At 29.0% G+C, this 25,857-nt stretch overlaps 1 protein-coding gene across 34 annotated transcripts in view; it reads left to right on the top strand.

The window, feature by feature from the left end:
* Positions 1–25,857, top strand: part of LOC131806527 (calcium-activated potassium channel slowpoke) — a 157,544-nt gene that overhangs the window by 78,828 nt on the left and 52,859 nt on the right. For 18 of the 34 annotated variants that reach the window (XM_059130668.1, XM_059130665.1, XM_059130672.1 and 15 more), the window contains exons 9-12: positions 805–910; positions 10,703–10,855; positions 11,612–11,767; positions 20,878–20,990. In XM_059130668.1, the coding sequence (XP_058986651.1) occupies positions 805–910; positions 10,703–10,855; positions 11,612–11,767; positions 20,878–20,990 (528 nt within the window). Of the gene's footprint in view, positions 1–804; positions 911–10,702; positions 10,856–11,611; positions 11,768–12,146; positions 12,260–20,877; positions 20,991–25,857 lie in introns of all 34 variants that reach the window. The other 16 variants (XM_059130666.1, XM_059130676.1, XM_059130685.1 and 13 more) reach the window with 3 other exon arrangements.

The raw sequence follows: 25,857 nt of genomic DNA on the forward strand, positions 1-25,857 counted from the left end.
CTACTCTATCTACTTTTTCGTAATTTCTATACATAGGCAACTGCTTTAAAATAAAAAAACAAATTTATTTTCAATTTTATATTCAATTTATTTCAATTCTAAGTAGAAAAATTATTTTTTTTTATAAAAAAAATACTTTTTTAATAATTTAGGTTTTAAAAAAATTGTAAAATTTTGTAAAAAAAGAAACATAAAAACCTTTACCACAAATATTTATGTATTTCGAAAAAAAATAAAAAATATTTTTTATGGAATTTTGAAAATTTATTTTTAATGCTATTTCGAAACTTTGTATATACTAGTAAATTAAGTTTGGTTATTTATTTTCTAAGTAGAAACCTACTTCTTTTAGATAATACTAAACTCCTATTTTATAAGTCTATCCGAAACTAAGACAGACCTTAAAAAAATAATTAAGATGGAGGGTCAATATCAAGCACATGGTTGGTAGCATCGGATATTTGGTTAACTCTATAGCCAGATATTTTGGTTAATCTTTAAATTTGTCTCCCACCCATGCCTCTTCTATTGGCCCTCCATCTTAACTTTGTTTCAAAGCCATTGAATTGAGCAAAACAATTTTATTTTCTACAAACTCTTTTCAATAACCACCTCAAAAATCAAAATACTCGTCTAAATTCCCTGCCATCATCACAACCAACCAATCAACAAACAAAAATTCCGAAACCGAAAAAAAATCTTTATTTTTAATTTGGACCAAATCCACAACAAACAAAAACAAATTGGTAACAAATACAACCATTGGTAAATCGAAACAAAACCAAAAATAAAAAAATTCCAAAGAAAACCACCCGATTTGGAACTAGAAGGTTTATTCAAACGCCATTTTACCACAGTGGAATTTTTCCAAGGCACCATTATGAATCCCATCGATCTACAAAGGGTTAAGGTAATACAATTTCCGTTTTGCATTTTGTCCACATGACATTTTGGTTTTATTTTTCTCTCATCCTTTTTGTTTCGTTCAATTACTCATTCATTCATCGATAACATTACTCTCTGTGTGTTTCTCACCTGTATACAAGTACTACTACTACTACTACTACTAAAACAAAGAAACAAAATAAGAAGAAAAAGAAAAAATAAAACAATTTACTGAAAATGCATATTAATATTGTTAAGAAACCATAAATGTTGTTTAAATGTCAATAATGTGTACCTATAAACATTTTCACTCACCATATATCTCTATCTCTCTAAACTATACATACTATACTCTTTCAATAACTTACTCTACTCTACTCTCAAACTAATGGTGGAACAATCAAGATGGCAAGAGAGCAATGCAAAAGTCATAGGTTATCGAAAAACCTCTTACATTGAAAAAGAGAAATATGCCATTTAATTATTTTTAATTGAATATCAATTTTTAATAAAAAAATGTCGTAAATTTGTTTAATTTGATATTTATTGTTATGAAAAAAACTACAACAATGTTCCAACATCGAAGGAAGTTCTTATTTTCCTTTTAAGGGAGATCACAAAGAGAATTATAATAAAATGAACTGAGCATTTACAAAATAGGCTAAATTCAGAAGAGAAGTTCCATTATAATTAAGCAGCGCTCCAGAATACAAAAGTTGTAGTTTTCATATAATTTTACCATTTTTGTTACTTATTTCCAAACATGTTTTTAAAAATTATTAATGAAGTAAATAATAAAAAATAAATAATTTTATATATAATAATTTTAAAATATTAATTTTTTTAATTATTAACAAACACTGATTGTTAACTTTAGTTAAATTGAACTAGTGAGCGAGCTCTTGCTCTTGAGCTGCCCTGAGACTATTCCACGATGACTTTTGCATTTTCCAGCCTCTCTCTTGTTTTTTGTACCATTTTCTGTATACAGTCCCTATGCACATGTCATTAATTAACATGTAAAGCTGCTTGGCAACATATCAATTTGTTGTGTTGTCATTTTTTCCCATTATTTTTTCAGACAAAATAGTAAAAGTTAGGAAACAAAACCTTTATTGAAATAAGTGGATTTCCCTTACTGATTTGAAAAAAGGAATATTTTATCCTTGATCATTGATTTGCAAATTATCTGTGCAAAAATCATTTTATGATCCTTACCATAATAGGAAAATATAAAATCTTAACGGCTACTTCGTTTACAGTGTTTGGTTACTTATATGTTTACACAAATAAAAGAGAATTCGAAAAATGTTCCAAAAATAATGTGGCGAAAAAGCTAATATGTAGGCAATCGATATTGAAAAACAAGTAAAAAAGCTGTAAGTTCGGCCGGGCCAAACTTTTAATACCCTCCACCATTTGGCACAAATTTTGGCAATTTCCAAGAAAAAAAATCCGTTAAAAATTCTGTTAAAATTTTAAAAATACCGAATGCCTATACCACGACGTGGACCTGCATAGGCAACTTTTGTCATAAGTTATTACAATATTTAAATGCGAAACTTGAAGAAAAATTTGTTTATAATGTAGCTAAAATCTGCAAAATACCGAATATAGGGGGTACTGTTGTATGGGGGCTATACGAAGATGTGGACCTGCACAGACAATTTTAAGGCATGGGATGAAGTATCTATTACGAACTTCACATGCGAAATTTGAAACAATTCCTGTAAATAATGTCGCTAAAATCATCAAAATACCGAATATCGGGGGGTACGGTATATGGGGGCTATACGAAGACGTGAACCTACATGGCTCATTTTCTTTTTTATGCTGCAGTACCTATTACGAACTTCAAATACGAAATTTGGAACGATTCCGTTAAATAATGTCGCTAAAATCATCCAAATACCGAATATCGGGGGGTACCGTTATATGGGGGCTATACGAAGACGTGGACCTGCACAGATAATTTTCTGTCTTAGTCTGCAGTATCCATTACGAACTTCAAATGCCAAATTCGAAACGATTCCGGTGAATAATGTCGCTAAAATCATCAAAATACCGAATATCGGGGGGTACCGTTATATGGTGGCTATATGATAACTTGAACCTATATGGCCCATGGAATTTAACCTGCCTACTGGCAAAATATACATGTGTGCAAAATTTTAGCCTTCTATCTCAATTTGTTCGAAAGATAGCGTGATTACAACAGACAGACAGACAGACACACAGACAGACAGACGGACATGGCTAAATCGTCTTAGAATTTAACGCTGATCAAGAATATATATACTTTGTTGGGTCTGACATGAGTATTTCGAGGAGTTACAAACGGAATGACAAAATTAATATAGCCTCCATAGTATGGTGGAGGGTATAAAAAAACACAATTTTTTAACATTTCGTCTGATTTTTATAGCACTTTATTATTACATCGTGAATCGCGTATAAGGCAAATAAACACATTCTTCTTCCTGACAAAACTCTAAAAATAAAAATGCCTTTTAAAATTGTAATCTCATGAATAATATGAAATCTTAAATATGGGGAAATAATTTAACCATTAATAATATATTTAACCCAATTAATATTGTTTATATACAAGATTTTAAATAGTTTTTTTTTTTTTGTTCGGAAATATTGAGTGGCAACAGCTTTATATGTTCGACGATATATAAATATGTGTGAAGGGACTTCTGATTTATTTGATATTCAAACTGCAACATAATTGAAATAACTGGAATCACATTGGCCTAAATTGCAGTTTGAAAATCTCTTGTACGTTTCCTCTATCCTTTATCTACCCTATACCGCAAATATATTAACTCTAGAACTCTAAGAAAGTGAAAATATTATAAACAATATTTAAGTACAAATGTAAATAGGGGAAATTTAATTATTAGTAAATGTAAATATGTAAAACATAGTTGTGTGATTAAAAAAGTAGTGTCATATTATAAAATATATATATATATTAACTTATTTTAAATATCGTAAATTTTCTGGAAAACCAAAAAAAAATTTGGAAGCCTATTTTACAATATTGTAACCAATTTTATTTCCTATATTTATATCGTCCACCAAAAAATTATTTGTTTGACGAAAATGAGCTTAAACGCAATCTTCAAAAAAAAAAAAAAAAGTTTTAAATACCAGTGTAAATGTTTTTTTAATAACGATTGTAGATACAGTTTGTCCTTCAATAGGCTGCAAAAATAAAATATATTCAAATATAAAATCCATATTTAAATATTGAACTTATTACTTTAATAAAATTTTGCAAAGTTAACATAACAGCGGTCCTTAGAAGTCCATCAAAAATATCGCGAAGCAAAAGAACATGGGTGACTGACCTCTTTTTACCACGATCCTGGATCACCATAAATCAATAGATTCGTACCAATTAATTATTGAATTAATTTGTATTTAATTATATTTTTATATATCTTAATTTAATCATACAACTATTAGAGAAATTCCCTATAATGCACTTAAATCTTGTTTATAGTGGTTTCACAAAAAAAAAATAAAAAAATAATATTACATTACAAAAAAAAAAAAAAAAAAAAAAAAAAACAATGCCAAAACACCTTTATATAACTCTATACTCTATAGCTTTAAATGTGATTTCATTTCTATCGCTATATCTTCAACAAAATAACAATAACAACAAAAAACATTAAAAAACACCCCACACCACCACAACAACAACAACAGTGTACTATGTATTGAATTCAGGTCAAATATGTTAAATGTTTAAAATATAAATTTATAAATTAGATATTGTTATATATATTTATAAAAAGTAAATATTTAATTAAATTTGAAAATATCCAAGTTTATAAGAACAAGGATTATTTAAAAGTAAAAGAGTTAATAATAAAAATTTAATAAAAATAATACCCTTAAGAGAAAATTAAATATTTAGAACATTACCCATTAAGTTTGTTATTAAAAAATATTGCAAATCGACACCATATTTTTCTCTCTATTGTTCCATAAAAATTACTATAAAATTTTAAGTGGGAAAAAAAGTGAGAGTTGGTGTCCAACAATTAAAATATTTCACAGTTAAATTTTGAAAAGTTAAAACTGAAAAAATAGAAAATCCATTGCAAAATAATCGAAAAATGTATTTAGAGAAAAAATTAAGAACTAAAGTTACTGAAAACCTTGTGTAACTCAAGTAAAAAAGAATTCTATAGCAAATAGTTTAGGATAATTGTAAAGAATACTGAGTTGTAAATTTAATTGTAAATGTGTTGCAAAATGGTGCAATTGTTTGTAGGGGAAATGCTGAGCAGCTAGCAAGACCTGTGAGTTGGAGGAGGAACCTCTATAAGGGATTAAATACAGATTGGAAATAAAAAAAATATTCGATGTAAAATATTCAATCAGCATTACCCTTATAACAATTGCCCCCTGTTCTATGTATTAGTCAATAGATTTTAAAGATTTGTTTTTAATTTTTTGCTAATTTGTGAAGAATTTTTTGTTTTTCTAAATTTAAATTTATATTTTTAGCGCATGCAGCTTTTTTTTTACTTGAAATAGAGCATGTGTAAATACATATTTCATTGTAGAAAATTTTCAAATTTTGCAAGTAATTATTGAGAGATTTTTATCAACCTACTTTTTTTTAATATAGGAAACTTTAGAAAGATAATTCTGTCAGATATTTCGATATTACCATAACTACCCAAGCACTACGAAGACACATTCTGTCTGTATTAAAACTACATTATGCCATATACGTTAAAGGTCTTTGAGGGTTGATGTCTATTATTTTTGTCCTCAAATATCATGATATTTTAGCGTGATAACCTTTTTCCTTCTTTGTCTTAATACCTTACCGTTGATCGTTGTTATCCACTTTCATATAAAGGGTTGGACTGTTGAGAAAATCATCCTTTAATCATTAAATCGACATTGTAATTGTGATTCAGCATTTGAATTTGAATAAAATATATCTTCAAATTAATTTCCTCGATTCGGCAAAGTTTTTTTTTCAACTTTTAATGTTTACCTGCTGAACATATTCCCAATCAAGGCAACTTCCTTTGAATTAGGACTGGGTTGTCTTTTGCTTTCTTCTTTTTCGTGGGGCTGCTGCCCACTAGATTTGTGGCAATCTAGCTCGATCGAACAAAATAGTTCCGTCGACTCTGGTCGTTTGAAATGAGACTCTGCGTATGAGTGATATGAAATATATGAAATTTATGACATCACTCATACGTGTAGGAACTGGTGTACTGAACTATGAAATTTGAAACTCGAAATGTTGTACGGCCAAATAACGGTTTTAGATCCTGGGTGTCTTTGGACAAAATTCGTTTCCGGACATTTGGAGTCCATCTAGCGATGTCTGTACGTCCGTCTGCCTGGTTGGCTGATGCGCACGATAACTGTCAAATGGATTATCCGATTTAGACCAAACTTGGGACATCGTAATATTTTTGTCAAAATTAGATCGAGATCGGAGATGAGCAATATCGATCCACTCCTTCTGGTACCTCCCTTTTCCAAGAAAATAATTTACTACACAGAAAGAGAAGTGATGATCCGATTTTGCTCCAATTTTGCGAATTCTAATATTTGCATCTGTGCTAGGCCAGGTACGAAAATGGACAATATCGGCCCACTCCATCAACTTCCTTCCACACAAATGGTCAACATTTTGAATAATTATAAGTTTTATAAAATGTGATGTAAGTGTCCGATTGTCTTCAAATTATCAGTTCACTCCTTCTGGTACCTCCCCCACGAAGGGTCAAAATTTTGAATATCCATGAAGCTCATAATACGCGGAATAAACATCTGATTCTGATTTAAACTGTGTCATACCTGTTCCTTAATTGATACAAAACTGATTTTCAAGAATTTTACCATGGCTTCGATTTGGTTCTTTTTTTTTTCTAAATTTTACGTTGTTTTGGGTAGTCGACATTCGGCCAGGGATGCAGACTTTCTCCTCTGGTTATGTCCAATACCGGCTAAGCGACTGAAGTTTTTTTTTTTAAATTTGATGCCGTTTTAGGTTATCGGGGATCGGCCGGAGCTTGAGACTTTCTCCTCTCAGGACGTCCATACGTACGTCCGATGCTGGTCTAACCCAGGTCTTGGATCCGAATTTTCGGGTCAAATATCCGGATATCCGGGTTGGTCCCCAGAAATACTTTCCCGGAACAAGGGTATGAATACCTACCTGAGGAAATAATCGAGAGTTTTTACTAAACTAGAGTTAATCAATTTATTTAAAAGTATTAGGTAGGATGCGTGTTATTTTAAATCGTTTTTGTTGTGTTAGACGATTTTTGAAAATACCCAGTTTCATAGCACGCCATAAGTCAGAAATCCACCACTTCGACCAGACGCATGTTGTCCATTATGAACTCCGTCGTTATTCATATATTATTAAATTCTCAATTCTCTGAAACATTATGGCAAATTAGGTTAAAATTCTAGGATTAGAGCTTTTAAATACAAAAATGTTTAAAGAATATATGATTATATTTGCAATGTATATAAATATTCCAAATGCAATTTTTTTGAGCTCACATTTGACCTGATGCAGCACCATTCACAGAAAAAGGCTTTATTTAAACCACTGTTACACAAAGTTATTAAAAAATTAATTTCACAAAATTTCCTTTCATTCTATCAAGCATTATTTATATTGTAATTGTTCTATGCATGTTAAAGATGTCACGTTAATGTTTGTTGTTGCCATATATTTGTTAAAGTATCTGTAACCAAAAGCACATACAAATTAATGATTATTATTATCTATGTTATCTATTTTTCCAAACAATAGTTTTGTTCTGTTAATAAAATTAATATATTTAATAAAATAATGATAATAATAACAATAATAATAATAATAATAATAATGATAATAATAATAATAATAATAATAATAATAATAATAATAATAATAATAATAATAATAATAATAATAATAATAATAATAATAATAATAATAATAATAATAATAATAATAATAATAATAATAATAATAATAATAAAATAATTATAAAAGTAATAATAATTAATATAATTAAAACTTTAAATTATAAAAAAAATTAAACTTATTTTTTATATTTTTTAAGATATTAAGAAATAATAATTTTCTTGAAAAGAAATATATTTTTTTTTAATTTAATTGTTTTAATAAAAAATATTTTTTAACTTAAACGTAATAATTCTTAATTAAAAATTATTAATTAACAAAAAATATTAATTTTCTTAATTTTTTTAATTAATTTAAATTTTTTAATAAAAAATTGATTTCTTTAACTTAAAAACCGAAATTCCTAATTATAAAACTATAGAATTATAAGAAAATATTAATATTCTTGAAAAATATATTTTTTTAAATATTGATTGAAATGTTTTAATATTTTTTTTGTTTGACTTAAAAGCAAAATTTATTAATTAAGATTTTAAAAATTATGATTTTTTCACTAGAATTTTTTTTAAGTTTTATTTAAAAAATAGAAAAAACCTATTTTATTTTAAACATATTTTTTAAACAAAAATTCTTAAATAAAAACTAAAAAATATTAATTTTCTTGAAAAAATGATTTATTAAAAATTAATCAAAATATTTTAATAAAAAAATTTATTTATTTTTAACTCAAAAACAACCATTCTTCATTAAAAACTACTAAATGATAAAAAATATTAATGTTCTTGAAAAAAATCATTTTTTAAAAATTAATTCAAATGTGTTAATAAAAAAATATTTTTTTTCTAGACTTAAAAAACAATTCTTAATTTAAAACTATTAAATTATAGAATTCATTTTCTTGAAAAAAATATAATTTTAAATATTAATTTAAATTTTTAATAAAAAATTTATTATTTTATTTCAAAAAAAATCTTAATTAAAAACTAATAAATTATAAGAAAATATTAATTTTCTTGAAAAAAATATAATTTTTTTAAATTAAAAACAAAAATTCTAATTAATACTACTAAGTTATGAAATATATTAATTTTCCTAAAAAAATCATTTTTAAAAATTAATTAAAATTTTTTAATTATTTTTATTAACTAAACAAACAATTAAACAAATTCTAATGAAAAAATGATGTTTTAAAAATTCTTTTCAAAAATTCTTTATTAAAAACTAATAATTGTAATATTAATTTCTTAAAAGAAAATTAAGGAAAAAAAACCAAATATTTTAAATAAAAAATTTTTATTTTTCTTGACAAAAAAAATTATTATTTTTAAATTAATTTAAATAATAATAAAATTTTTTTTTTCATAATATAATAATTTTTAATTAGGAATATTTGTTTTTAAGTTAAAAAAATAAATTTTTTTATTGTAAAATTTAAATTAATTTAGAAAAATATATAATTATAATTTTATATAATGATGTTTTTAATATTTAATTTAAATTGTTTAATAAAAAAATATTTTTTTAACTTATAACACAAATTCTTAAAAAAAGTAATTTAAATGTTTTAATAATTTTTTTCAAGAAAATTATAATTTTTAATAATTGAATAGTTTTTAATTTGAGAATTTGTTTTTAAGTTAAAAAAATTAATATTTTTTATAATTAATATTTATATAATTAAAAAAATATTTTTTATTACAAAATTAAAATTAATTTTTAAAAAATATTTTTTTCCAAAACAGAAAAATAATTTTCTTTAAAAAATTATGTTTTTAAAAATTGATTTAAATTTTTTATTAAAAAAAAAATATTTTTTAACTTAAAAACTAAAATTCTTAACAAAAAATATTAATACTATTAAAAAAATATATATTTTTTATAATCTAAATTTTTTAATACAAAAATTTTTTTTTAACATAAAAACAAAAATTTTTAATTAAATACTATTAAATTATGAAAATATTAATTTCCTTGAAAAAAAAAATATAATTTTTTAAAATATTTATTGAAATGTTTTAAAAAAGAATTTATTTTTTTATCTTAAAAACCAAAACTAATTAAAAACTATTAAGTTAGTTAATTTTTTAAATAATTATTTATATTTTTAAATAATTTTTTTATTTTTTTTTTACTTAAAAATCAAAAATTTTTAATGAAAAACTATTAATTTATAAAAAATAATAATTTTCTTGAAATAATAATTTTCTTTTAAAAAATTATTTTAAATAAATTAAAATCTATATATCTTAAATACCAGTTAATAGAAAGTATTGAAAACTTTAATATCTAAAAATATTGTAACAGAACAAAACTATTGTCATTTTTCTTTCATTTAAATGCAAATATTTTGTATTATTTTTTAATTTCTTATTTCATTTTGGATTTTTTGTTTCTTCAGTCAATCATTTAATTTATTTGTTTTGCATATAAATAAATGCTTACTTCAAGTCATTTTAACTCATCAATGGGCTTTCAATTGTTGACTCTGTGTCACCCATACATACAATACGAAACAATACTCATACATACATATGTGTACTTGTACATGTCATGTCAATTTGCATTTGAAAATTAAAAAAAAAAACAAATAAATAATTAACAAAAATGATCAGTAAAAAACCACTTGTCCAATACTACCCCCCTCCTCACCCCATATAAATATTTAACCCAACACCCACACACCTATACACATACACACACCCATCTACATCTAAATCTATGGAAAGGAAAATCATACAAACAATTCATTTAATTCAATTCAGAAAAAATAACAACAACTACAAATTAATAAATAAAAAATTCTACTGAAAAAAAAACAAACTAAACATCAAAACACCAACAACAAAACACCTTTAAATGTATAATAACTTTATTATATTCTTCTATAATACTATTATTAAGGTCCATGAAGCTGATGCCTGTTTAGTGCTGGCAAATAAATATTGTCAGGATCCAGATGCTGAAGATGCTGCCAATATAATGCGCGTCATTTCTATCAAAAATTATAGTGATGATATAAGAGTTATTATACAATTAATGCAATATCACAATAAGGTAATAAATATTGGTTTTTAAATTCAACATTCCAACTAATATTTGCTAGACTAACCACAAAAAATAAGAAAAAAAAAGAAAACCGAAAAATGAAACGTAATTCTAAGCTAAAAATTCAAACCTAATCAACTAACACACGCACTCTCTTAAAAAACGTATGCATGTATACCGGAAGTGGATATTGAGTGGGTCCTCCATATGCGTTCGAAATATGTGACCCGTATGACATTCTGTGTAAAATGTTGTTCTAACTCGTATGCTATGTATGTGTTGTTGTCTCACCACCTTCCCCCTTTTAACCCCCCAAAAACACTACCCCCTAACACTGTCCGTTTGATCCGTTGTTCATAAACCCTTAATGGTCCCCGGGATCATTTACACCCCCCTCCCCCTCAACCGCTCAGCACATTGAGACTTTGTGTGTGTTTATTTGTGACCCCCCCAAACCACCTCCATTTACCACCAAGAAAACCCTCCCACCCAACCCCTTTATAAAGTTCTTTTGCAAAACGCGTTCTCGAAACGAAACGAAACGAAACGAAACTCAATACCACATATCCATCTAAATACTCGTTGTTACAATGCGCCATTGATCCTTCCAGTAGAAAAGTGACAACTTCTCCGGAACGTTGTCGAGTTGTTCCGTAACCGGCTTTTGATGTTGTTAATGTTCAATTCGTAAATTTCGTAACGAAATGCTAAAACAATTCCGTTCGATTTTTATTTTATTTGTAATTTTGTGACATCCATTTGTAGGCCTATTTACTTAATATTCCCTCATGGGATTGGAAACAGGGTGATGACGTCATCTGTCTGGCGGAGCTGAAGCTGGGTTTTATCGCACAAAGTTGTTTGGCGCCCGGATTCTCCACCATGATGGCCAATCTGTTTGCCATGCGTTCCTTTAAAACGGTAAGTTTTAAGAGCTACCTACATTCATTTCATATAACCGAACAACATTTGAATCACATCTACCTCTGCTCTCCGCCCTCTGGCCGTACGGAGCAAGGTGGGCAACTAACAACAAGACTATAGCCAGAACTTATCTAAGTAAATACCACACCCACACAAACACACATTATCACAAACATGAGCAGAAAGAATCGAAAGAATCATGGCAACGACTTTGCTGCTGCAGTTCTCCTTAGCCACATCTATCTATCTCTCTTTTTTAAGCTAGCCAAGAAAAAACCGAACAATTTTCTTTTTTTCATAAAAAAAACCATTTACCAAATAAAACCTCCAATATATCTATAAAAAACCATCTACTGATTTAATTGATTCGCTACAGTCGCCAGACATGCAGTCTTGGACAAATGATTATCTACGTGGCACAGGCATGGAAATGTACACAGAAACCTTGAGTCCGACATTTATCGGGATACCCTTTGCTCAGGCCACTGAGTAAGTTAACACAAAAAAATGCACAGGCATTTGTTTTTTTGTCAGATACAAATAAATTAAAAAAATAATTATGAAATACGCCTATGTTTTTAAAAATAAGATGTTATAAGAATTCGTATAAAAACTACACCTACTCGTATGTCTATGGAACATTTTATACATACACACACATACACACCTATCTCCCAACCCCTGTCTCTGAAACTACACTTTGTTTGAGCGTCATTCTTTTCGTTTTTAGTTTGGATTTTAAGTTGGAATCGTTTGTCTAAAATTGCAATTTAGTTTTAATTATTTTTTATAATTTTTTGTTTGAAAATATTTGAGCTTATATTTCTTTTAAGTTTGTATAAAAAACGTATTTTTAATTTTTTATTATTCGAAATGTGCCATGTTTTTGAGTAAAAAAGTAAAAACTAATAAAAAATGAGAAAATGGCTTAAAATAAACAAAGGAAAAAGTAAGACAAGCTTCTAGAAGCTTATTCAAATATAAGATTGCGTGGGAGTGCTTTTTATAGTACATTCTTTAGCCCTATAAGACTTGATCCTTTAAATGTTCATCTATCTATAGGAGACCTATAAAAGCTCTGTCGTACTAAGAACATAATAAAAATTTACTCAATATATGCAACAACTCCGAAAACTCTGCTCTTGGCAGGAGGTACCTTAAAAAGCTCAAGAATACATTTAAAAAGCTCTGCTTAATATAGGAGACATTTAAAAGCTATGCTGTACATTGGAGGCCTTTAAAAGCTCTTTTGTCAATTTCAAGGTTATATAGTTATAGAAAAGCTACTTAAAGGTTCGTCTACCTTTAGAAGACCAACAAAAGCTCTGCTGTATATAAAACATAATAAAAATGTACTCTATATGTTAAAGAACCCCAAAAACTCTGGTGTTGACAGGAGGTACGTTTAAAAGATCAAGAATATATTTAAAAGATCTGCTTAATATAGGAGACATTTAAAAGCTATGCTGCACATTGGAGAGCTTTTCTGTTAAAAGACAACATTAAAGATTATATAGATATGGGAAAGCCTCTTTTATTTACATACAGAATTTTAAAGGGTTGTATGAGTTTTTATAAACCTTTTATAGTACATTATCCAGACGTATAAGACTTTATACTTTAAAGGTTCGTCTACCTTCAGAAGACCAACAAAAGCTCTGCTGTATATAAAACATAATAAAAATGTACTCTTTATGTGTAAGAATTCCAAAAGCTCTGCTGTTGAGAAGAGGTACGGTTAAAAGCTCAAGAATACATTTAAAATCTCTGCTTAGTACTGGAGATATTTAAATGCTAAGCTGTACTTTTAAAAGCTATTGTGTTTATATTAAAAGCTCATTGGAGACCTTAAAAAGCTCACCTGTTCTATTGTTGTAAAAAAACTTATTTTGTTAATATACATGCTTTTAAGGATCTTCGATGTAAATGTCTCCTATATTCAGTGAAGCTATTGGATGCTAATCTACATGTGCAATAATATGTTAATAATATATGATAAATATAATAAAATATGTTCCTTCCAAAAGCTCTTGTATAACTATACAATTTTCATTCAAAAGCTCGTCGATGACTAGAATACTACCAAAAGCTCTTTCCGTGATAGCACTAAAAAACATTCAAAAGTTCAAGATTACATTAAAAGCTCATTAAAAGTTCATAAAAGGATGTATTTTAAAACTAAGCTATATTAAAACTTTAATTTAAAAGCTCTCACAATACCATCAAAAGCTCTTTTATTGATAGAATCTAAAAAAAGTATTAAAAGCTTACGAGTTCGTTTAAAACCAAAAAAAAAAAAAAAAAACATTTTGAAGCTCTGGTTATAATAGGAGACATTTATTGGAGACCTTTAAAAACTCTTTTATTGATAGAAAACATTTAAGGTTTCATAGTTAAAGAAAAGCTTTTTGGGAGAATGTTTCTATTAATATACGAACTTTTAAAAGTATCCTATTTACAGCATAGCTTAAAAATGTCTCCTATAGTTAGTACAGCTTTTTAATGCTCATCTAATAATATTAGACATCCACTCAAAAGCTCTTATATAACTATAAAACTTTCAATAAAAAGCTCTACGATCACTAGAATACCATCAAAAGCTCTTTTTAAATACCCAAAAATGCATGTTAAAGCTTTATATAGCAGACATTTAAAAGCTGTGCAGTACATAGGAAACCTTTAGATGTTCTTCCATTAATAGAAGACATTTAAGGTTCCATAGTTATAGAAAAGCTTTTTGGGAAAATATACGAGCTTTTAAAATTATTCAATCTAAAGCATAACTTTAAAATATATCCCATAGCAGAACTGTTATTAATATAAGCCTTTCACTCAAAAGCTTTTTTATAACAAGAAAACTTTTTTCAAAAGCTTTTCGATCACTAGAAGAACATCAAAAGCTACATCATTGACGGAATATTTTCTAATCATAAATTGCTGCTCACAAAATGTTTCCCATTTTGTGGAAACTTTCAGCAGCTTATTCTTAAATATATATTATACGAAATCTGTTCTGTAAATAAATTGCCTTCAAAAGCTTCTTTATATAATTTCTATGTATTAATTAAATTTTAATCCTTTTATATGCATTGACGAACTTTTAAAGCCTTTCTATAAACAGAATACCTTCAAAGCTCTTTTATGTAACGATTATATTCGAAAAGTCTGACTTTAAAAGGCATACCTTTAAAAGCTCTTCTGCAGCTCTTCTGTTGATGGATCACTTCACAAAAACTTTTCGGTGAAAATAATAAGTTAAAAGGTCTTTTTTAAAAGCTCTTTCGTAGGTGAACTATTTTTAATAGACTAAATTCAAAAGCTCGTCTATACAAAAATTATATTCTATAGATAGATGTAATTATGAAGAAAGACATTATATAGTTCTACCAAAGATACCAATGGCTTGATCTATTGTTGTAAAAGCTTTGTTCATATATGTATGGAAAAAACTTAAAAGCTCGTCTCTTGGTAGAAAACTCAAAAGCTCTTCGGTAACAAGAATAAGTAATAAAGCCATAGCTTCAAAAGCTCTTTTATTGGCGATCTATTTTTAAAAGTTTAGATAGAAACACGACTTTTTAAAGCTCTGCTACAGATACGAAGGGCTTCATTAATGTTTAATGTTTTTAATTAAAGGAAATTCTTGTTTAGATGAAAGAACTTGTATAAATAATCTTCAAAACCTACTCCATGAATAGAAATCCCCTTTAAGGTTCTCTCGTCAGATAGAAAATCTTTATAGCTCTACCGTTGATAGACGACTTTAAACAGCTCTTCGCTAAAACAAAAAAATATAAACCCATTTTTAGATGGAATACCTTCAGAAGATCTTCTATAGGTGATCTATTTTCAAAAGTTATTCTAGAAATATAAAGCTCTCCAATAGATGGACACCATTAAAAAAAACTTTTATTAATATAATACTTTTAAAACTTCTCCGAGAGACATGTGACACTTAAAAACTCTATTATAATAGAAGAATGCTGATGTTTTGACTCTTTAAAGTTTTACTATAGAGGGAATAGCTGTTTAACCCCCTTCTGTAGAGAGAAGATCTTTTAAAGCTATGCGACAAGAAGAAACTCGTACAGGTTATTCTATAGACTGAAGACCTTTTAAAGCTCATCTTTAGGGAGAGGGCTCGAAAGCTCTTCCCTAGTCTTTTGAAAGCTCTTCTTTTATAAATCTATTTCAGAGTAGGTCTTTTAAAGCTCTACTGTAGAGGAAACAAATAATATGGAAACCTTAATCGTTTTTTCTTACCTATTTTTTTGCTTATTTAGGATATTTTAAAGCTCGTAAACCGATTCGAATCACTCTCTAAGTCATGCAGTCGATATAAGATTTTTAACTTGTCGAATACCATCTAAAGTTAATTTATATATAGCGTACCTTATAAAGCTATTCTTACGATAGAAAAGTCAGATTTAGAGTGGAGTTCAATTTAACTGTATATTCGATTTCTCATCCAAAATGCAAAAACTCTGAAGATTGCGTTTCTGTAGGCATATTCCAATAGGACCAAGTTTTCCATTGTTTAAATGTTTGTTTCTCAGAAGGCTATGAAATTGTTAACTTTACAGTGCATTAGTCATCTTTATCCATAAAACTTACAGCATTAGTGCTTTTTAGGATTACTTTTCATATTTTGTTTTAAATGCATTTCAAAAGGCGCCAGTTTTCACTAAAGCGCTATTAAAAAATATAAAATTCATTATATATTTTTTAATTCACAAAATTAATCATTCAGTAATTTGCTAGGTATTTCAATTTAAAATATAGCCTGATATTCATAAATATACATTTCCGTACGAGACCTCAAAAACATGGCATTAAAATTTCATTTTTATTTTCAAATATTTTTTTTTTCTTGTACAAACTTTTTAACTCCCTCCAAAAGGAAATTGTGTTTTGTACATTCTTTAATTAAAAAAAAAAAAATAAAACACAACCAAACCAAAAAAATCAACAACATCAAACTAAAATTAATTGTATTGTTGTAATTATTGTCAAAAAAAAAATTATATATTTTTAAAAAAACAACCAATCATTGCTGTCTATTTCAAATATATACATATAAATATTATTTATGTTTCTTCATAAATGTGTTGGAAAAAAAAACAAGAAAATTGATTGCCTTCGATGTTGTGAAACAGCTTTTTATTATATAATTGTACTGCTCCATATAAAAAATAATAAAAACTATAATAAATTAAGTACCAACAAAACAAAAAAAAATGAAATATAAATAAGAAAACGTTCTCTTCATGTATTTAGTTCTCTTCTTGTTATTGTTCTTATATTTATTATTGTTATTATGATTATTACTGTTATTGTCATCATTATTATTGTTATTACGATTATTATTGTTATTGAGAGGATTTCATTTGATTTATTGTTTTGTAAACATTGTGTTCTACTTTTTTTATCATCTACTCTCTAGCTACTAATACTACCGAAACCAACAACTACAACTATGACACCTTTCATAATTTACTACATACATACTTATTATCTACATGTTCTATATTAATGTATACATATAATTTTTTTTTTTAATGAAATGCTTGTTTCTCTTTTCGAGGGTGTTGTGATAAGTTTGGGGAAATATTATTTATTATTTGTATGGTAATTTTTATTTGTATGGTAATTTTTATTAATTTTCATTTTTTTAATTTTATATTAATTTTTCTATCATAAAAATATTTTTTTTTTATTTGTGAATTGAAAAAGCTTTTTTCATTAAATTTTGAAAAAAATCCCCTGAATTTATCACAAACCTCTTAACTTAATAATGTTTATGTGACTAAATGTTGGATGTTATAGTAAGAAAATATTAACTTTAAAGGATCATTTTTCTTTCAGACAATTATAATTTTAAAGCAATACTTTTCTGGTTAGAATATTGTTCTGAAACTGCAAAGTTATAAAAAATTACGACTATGACCGGTTTCCCCCTCATTAATATCAAAAAAATAGACGTTTCGATTTTTCTCCTTTAACTCAACTTTTCAGTTTGTTTCACTCAATTATTTCTTGGATGTCGACTTAAAAAAAAAATAATCCTCAGAATTTGTCTTGTTTCGTAATACGTATTTTTTACAAAAAAAAAAAGAATTTCCAATTTTTGGCCTCGAATAATGTCGATTTCGATTTTTGAGCCATTAAAATATAAAGTTTTCAATAAATGATTGCTCTGTTTCAGAACTGCCAGAATGTAAAAGTGTTTACTGCGGATAAGCGATTTTCCCTTCATGATATTGAACAAATTGTGAGAGAACTTGTAAAGAAAATAAAATCAAAAATTGTTGCATACTTTTTGGCTCTTATGAATTATTAGACAATTTTATTACCCAAGCTTAAGATGTGCATAGAATATCCGTAATCGGATGGCAAAAGTTTGTGGAATAAAAAAAAAGGGAGAATAATGTGAAGGAAGGAATTGGTTCGGCCTTCTCTTTCTCTCCTTCTCTCTCTCCCTGATACTAATACGATAGACAAATAAAGGTAAAGACTAAAAAGTTGTCTCATCTGTTATTTTCGAAAAAAGTGCTTCAATAGATGTCGTTCATGCTGTGAGAGAGGTTCAGTAATCTCACTCAATTCTCTCAAAATACAAAATATTGAATATTTTTATGATTCTTTATTTTTTATCAATTAAAAACGAAACAGTGACTTTGTTTACTTTTACATTATCCAAATATGTCGTGAAGTATAAAAATATAAAACTTAAATAGCAGAAAAATTAATAAATTGTTTTCGAAGTCGAGTGACTTCACTAGCCCTGAGTATCTTTACTGGCCCAAGATGAACCATAGTGACACCTGCCGGAAGGGGTAAATTTTTGTTAGTCTATACCTTCATTTGTCTATGCTAATACTACAGAAAGAACAAAGAACGCCAGAATTGGTAATAAAATTTAAGCCGGTCTAGAAAACTTTTTAAAACACTCCATATGGAGCTCTTAAAAATAAAACATATTTCATTGCATACTTTTTGGCTAATTAAAAAAAATGAAAGGTGAGAGTCAGAGCTCCAAAATACTCTCGGTTGTTCTCCTTCTCCTTTCCAATACCAATGCAATAAGGGTGACTATGCCTTGCTCGTTTTTGAGAGGGAGTAAAAATCGCATTAAATAAAAAAGGAGTAAAAATCCATAAGTCCGGCCGGTTCGGACTTTGAGTACCCTTCACCACTTGCAACGAAGTTGGCAATTCTCAAAAAAAATAAAATCCGTTAAAAATTCGGTTAAAATCTTAAAAATACCGAATTTAGCCGTTCATAAAAATCATCAAAACACCGAATATATGGAGGAACTATTATATGGCGGCTACTCAAAAACGTGGACCTGCAATAAAATACCAAATTTTAAGCAATTTCGGTGAATAATTCCGCTAAAATCATAAAAATACCAAATAACGGAAGGTACCGTTATATGGGAGCTAAACGAAGACGTGGACATGCAGAGACAATTTTCTGTCATAGGCTGCAGTATCCATTACGAACTTCAAATACCGAATTTGAAGCAATTCCGGTGAATAATGTCGCTAAAATCATAAAAATACCGAATATCGGGAGGTACCGCTATATGGGGGCTATACCTAAATGTGGACCGGTATATCACATTTCCAATACCAACCATCCCAGACACAATACAAATCGTTCCGCACAATTTTGAAGCTCTGTGTCAAATAATGTGGGCTGTTATATCGACTTAGAATTTTATGCTGATTATGAATGCTACAAACGGAATGACAAAGTTAGTATGACCTCCTCTCTAAGGTGGAGGTTGTAATGAAATGTTAGAATCAGAGCTGTGAAATGCTCGCTCGAATTCGAGTGGTAGTTTTCCTGCGTTTGTCAACAAACAGGATAATTTTTCCATTTGGTTTCACTCTTAGAGTAAATTCTTACTCTTTTTCGAACATTTTGAGTAATCGTGAGCGCTCCCTCATAAATCAAAAGAGTGGAGAGTAAACTTCTTGTGTGATTCGTACTCTTTGTGTATTCCCGCTCGTGAAACAAATCTGAGCTCTTTTTAGAATAAAAATCAGAGTATGAGGGTACTTTCTTCCAGAAAGTACTGAAAATTAAAATTAGATGACTATCTTTCAAATCCCTTTTATCCCCCTTATTTCATTACTATAACATCCAACAACTGAAGGCACACGTTAGACTTTCTCTCTCATGTTCAAATCATCAAAACAGTTTTTTTTTTTCATCAGAAAGACCAAAAAATCAATTTCATATTTTTATAAAAATAACTATTTAAGAACATACAAAGCAACACACCTAGGGTTAGTGCTATAGTTAATTTAAGGCTGCAGCAGAAACAAAAAATACAAAAATAGAAAAAAGATAACAAGAAATTAATTAAGCTCAAAGCTTTTCAATATGCCAATTTGTTTTTGTTAAGTTATTATTGCAAGTGTACAGAATTTTCGTTGCCAAAACAACCGACCAAGCAAGCAACCAACCAACCATCTATTTATCCTTTCTATCGACCCAAAACAAAACGAAAAAAAAAATGCGAATCCAAACCAAAGAACTGTGTGATAGTAGTCTGGTTAAGCATGGTTTCCAAGCCACCAAACACTCCATAACCATAACCATACAACCACAGAGGATGATTATGATGATGTGCTGCACACATTTTGGAATTCCAATCTAACCCCAAACCCCCTCAGAAAGCAAAACCAAAAGGTTGTGTGTTTTTTTTAATTTGAAGAGAATCAGCAACGTAACCACAGGCGACTAATGTTTGACAACACTCTCTCTCTCTCTCTATAGCTTCATATTTCTTAACTTGTTTTTTTCTCTCGCTATATTGTGTGCTCCTGTGACCTGGCCCATGTAAGATGTATTGACCTGATGTCACACAATCTCATTATTATCATCATTCGAAAACAAAAAATCTATTAAATTCATGGAACCCAAAATTCAAAATTCATTTTGACCCATTCGAAAGAAAGTTTTTTTTCTCAAAAATCCAATCAAACCACCTAACCACCAAACAACCAACCTACCAACCAATCAAACAACCACCTTGAAAACCTAAAAACAAAATTCATAATCATACAAAACTTTGTTGTGTATTTAACTTTCAGTCTCCAGATACTCAGGCCTGGCAAAATGATTATCTTCAAGGTACAGGGTGTGAGATGTATACCGAAACCCTATCACCTTCATTTACCGGCATGACATTCCCACAAGCCAGCGAGTAAGACCCTAGAGATGATTTGTTCATACCATATTATTTCTCTCTTTTTCTCTACTATATAAACGTATTACTTACCTACTTACTTAACTACTTACCAACAACAAAAAAAAAAAAGAAAACCTTACTTACCTTAACCTATATATGAGCATATAATCATACAAATCACATGCATACATACATCCAAAACCACACATACAACATATCCATCCCTGCAAAAAAAATGGAAAAGGAAAAAAATATTGAATCAAAATGGCATTTATTTTTTTTACAAAAAAAAATTACATTTTTTACACAGTGTCTTGTTTTAAATCAGAGGGGAAATATTGAGAAATGTTAGAACCATAGGACTCCTAGCTGCCAATATAAAAAAGAAATTGAGGCATAAAGCTATCCTGTTGTTTATATAAATTATATGACCTCTGAAAAAAAAAAACGGTTTAATAAATTATAAATTTGGGTTTAAGTAGTCCATTGACAACCAAAATTAGGACTGAAACACCCTCTAAACAAATATGAAACCGTAAAATAATTTAAATTTGGAGGTACTTTTTCATAGGGCCTTCATAAATCGTGGACCTATACTGTAGTCTCTTCACAAAGGTAATATCAGGTGGATATTTTATCTAAAACGTTAAAATCTAGAAATGAGTAGTATTATACGCGTGGTCCTATAAGGGCCATTTCAATACGAATTATAGTTCAAATTGTTGTACGTACCAAATTTCACAGCTCGATCGAAATTATTCAACTCAACTGCAGGGCCTCAAAATAATTGGCAACAGGTTAGAAAATGTTGGGCGCCATTTTGTTAATTTTTTGTAAACTTGGAAAAAATATAAAAATTCTCAAAACATATCTTCTGAGAACTGAGATGTCATCAATAAAAGTTACCGGTTAAAACTACAGCTTCACTCTATCGCCGAGTTCGAAGAATGTACTGAGCAATAACCACAACCATATTTAATTTGAATGAGACCCATTTTACAATTGCGAACAATTATGTAATATTGCCACGATAGCATTCTGTTAGGATTCGAAACCTGTACCTTTACTCACTGGATAGTAAGAACAAATCACTGTTTTAAACCCTATGGAAATGTATATTTTGAGGTACCTTTTAACCAGGGTCGACCAAAACGACATCAAACAAAACTGCATATGTATGAGTAAAAGAGAATATTCATGCGAATGTATGAATGAGTCACTCAGAACTATTTTATGCAAAAATAAGAACAAGCTGTTCAAAAAGTATCAGTCGGCTGTTCAAAATGTTTACCCTTTATGAAGGAGATACCGAAGGCATAAATCAATACACTCCATTTCACATCTGACCAAACACTGATATAAATATTGGACCATATAGATGGCATCATTTGCGTGGTACGTACCAGAAAGGGCGGGCCGATATCTGTTATCCTCGCTTCTAATTTTTCGTTAGTAAAAATATTAGGATGTGTGAAATTTGAAGAGAATCGGATGCTCATTTCGAATTATGTGAGAATTATAATTATTCTAAATTTTAACCCCTTTGTGGGGGAAGTACTTGAAGAAGTGAGCCGATATATCCAATCTTTACAGCAGTTCTTGTTATGGTAGAAATATTGAGATATGAGAAACTTGAAGCCAATCAGATCCATTTTTAACATTTTATAAGATTCATAATTTTTTCAAAATTATGTGCACTTTGTTTAGGAGGTACCAGAAGGAGTGGGCCGATTATTATTATTTTCGCATCAAATATTGCGTTGTTAAAAATATTGGGATGTATGAAATTTGAAGAGAATCGGATGCCTATTTCGCGTTTTATGTGGGGCAGGCACCAAAAAGAGTGATCTGATCTCTTCCATCTTCGCACCACATTTTGTGTTGGTAGAAATATTAGACTGTGCCGATTTTGAACATAATCGGACGCTTATTTTCCATTTTAATGAGAGTTATATTCCTTAAAAATTTTGACCCCTTTGTGTGGGAGGTACCAGATGGGGTGGCTCGATATATTCCATCTTCACACCAGATCTTGCGATGGTAAAAATATTGAGATGTGTGAAATTTGAAGTGCATCGAATGCTTATTCCCCATTTTATGACCGTTGTGATTTTTTCAGAATTTTGAACCCTTTGTGGGGGAGGTACCCGGGGGATTGGTTCGTTTTATCCGCTTTTCATACCAAATCTGATTTTGGCAAAAATATTGAGATATGCGAAACCTGAAGCCAATGGGACTCTTTTTTCACATTTTATAGGAGTTATAATTTTTCAAAATTGTGACCCCTTTGTGGAAAAGGTAACAATAGGAGTGGGCCCACATGTTCCATCTTCGCATCAGATCTTGCGTTAGTAAAAATATTGCGCTGTACTGAGTTTGAAAATAATCCAATGCTTATTTCGGATTTTATGACCGATGTGATTTTTCAGAATTTTGACCCTTTTAAGGGGAAGGTACCAGCAGGAATGTACCGACATATTTTATCTTCACACCAGATCTTGCGTTAGTAAAAATATTGAGATTTGTGAAATTTAAAGAGCATCGGATGCTTATTTCGAATTTTGGTAGAGTTATAATTATTCAAAAATTTGACCCCTTTGTGGGGAGTTAACAGAAGGAGTGGTCCGATATATCCCATCTTCACGGTAGATTTTGTGTTATTAAAATTATTGGAATGCGTGAAATTGGAAGTTTATTTCGCATTTTATGACAGTTATAATTTTTCACAATTTTGATCCCCTCAAAATTGTATGCCTTTGTGGGGAAGGTACCAGAGGGAGAGGCCAAGTTTTGTCCATTTTCAAACCTAACCTAGCGTTCATATAAATCACAAAATTTGTACAAAATCGAATGATTCGATGAGGTAAATTATTTTCGTTGAAAATGTTGGCCTTTTGTGGGGAAGGTACCAGAAGTAGTGGCGCGATATTGCCCATCTTCGAACTCGATCTAAGTTTGACAATAATATAGCGATGTACCAAGTCTGGATCACATCGGATATTCGAAATTTATCGTGCGGACAAGCCAGACAGACGGCTGGAGACCGCTAGATCTACTCCAAATGTCCTGCTGTCATACATGAGGATATAATGAGATTGTATGCGATTGAACAAAAAATCCAAACATAAATATTCAGATTAAGATTCCTCGGAATTCGTGCATTTTAGGTATATTGTGTCTTCGGCAATATTGTAGATAGGAATACAAGGAATATTTTTGTCGAAAATTTTAACCCTCAAGCGAGTCAACAAAGGAGTCTTTATGGTCCTTTTTTCTTAAATATGGTTAAAAACTTCCTTTAGTTGAGACCGTAGCAAGACAAAATATTCTACAAAATTATTTTATGTCATAAAATATATACTATAGGTCCTGGAAGAAGAGTTTAAATCTTGTCTAAACGCCAGGAATGCATATACACTAAAAAGACATTTAAGGGTTAAAGCCGTACTTTTTGTGAGTTTGTGCAAAAATCTCCAACAAAGGGTACTTTGAGAAAGATGGCGTCAAAGATAATAATATTCTTCATCAAATTTTACTATAAGTCACCAAAGAAAGGAAATCTCTATCTACATGAAATATCAAAAAAAAAAAAAATTCTATTTTTTTCCACCGACTTTTTTCGAGTTTACTCCCGAAGGTTGCATAAAATTTCGTTTTAGGCGAAAGGTATTAGAAGAAGAAATATTTTACACAACATTTCACCATAAATCTCAGAATAAACTATGTATCTAGATACAATAGTTTTTACGAATATTAAATTCAAAAATGATGTACTAAATGTGAAAATTGTGTCTGCTTTTTTTGCTGTTAACTCAACAAGTTTTTAATCCGAATCGAAATCTCCCTTTTTTGGGGGGAAAGTGTCAAAGGAAGAATTGTTCCATATCCAATTTCATTGTGAGCCTCTGAACAAAAGAAAATGGTCAAAATTTTGGCCAGACTTGGTAAATCTCAATATTTCCATCAACACAAGATCTGATATAAAGATGGTAGAGATCGGACCATTTCTTCTGATACGTCCACCACATAAGTTTAAAAATTTTGAAATACAAAACGCTCAAAGAAAGCGATATAAGCTTCCAACTCTCTCTCTCGCAATATTTAGGTAATATTTATTTAGGCCCGATACGAAATGCACAATATTGGCCCATTCCTCCGGAACCTCCTCCAGAGAGGGTCAACAATTTGAAAAATCATAACACACGTAAAAAAATTAAATCATCGGATATTGGATAAAGGTATACATCTATCGGCAAACCCGACTGATACCTTTTTAACTTATTTTTATTGCAATAAGGTAAATTTCCAAACAATGACACTGTGTGAATAATGTCCTACACATATTTCAAATCATTTAATAAAACATCTACGTACATTCATCCATATTGGTGTAAATAGTTGTCACTCTGCAAACTCATTTTTCATATTTTATTACGAACCGAGAAAAAAACAACAATGGTCGTAGTAAAACATTTCAAACATCATTTACATGAGCATCCAACAACAGCAACAACAACAATAAAAAAACAACTAAACTTTTTTAAAACAAAGAATAAATCGAATTGTTTTCTTTAAAACTTTAGTTCTTTAGCAAGTTACAAACGAAATAAAACTGGAATGCCAATTAATTTTTTTTAACTAAACTCTTCAAATATTTAACACCGATAATAACTTCTTCTTTTTTTTTAATTTTTATAAAAAACAAACTTCGTAACGTTTTCTTAGTGATTTGAAATAAAAACCAAAAAAAAAAACTGCAACCAACCTAACACCTTTGAAGTTGTTCCACCCAACCAAAAACAACCCACCCACCTGCAAAGCATGTTGTCTCTTTTTTATCGAATGATCCTCTAGTACATGTATTTCCAACAACAGCAACAAG

Source organism: Musca domestica, unplaced genomic scaffold, assembly GCF_030504385.1.
Source record: "Musca domestica strain aabys unplaced genomic scaffold, Musca_domestica.polishedcontigs.V.1.1 79, whole genome shotgun sequence".
Classification (NCBI taxonomy): Eukaryota; Metazoa; Arthropoda; class Insecta; order Diptera; family Muscidae; genus Musca; species Musca domestica.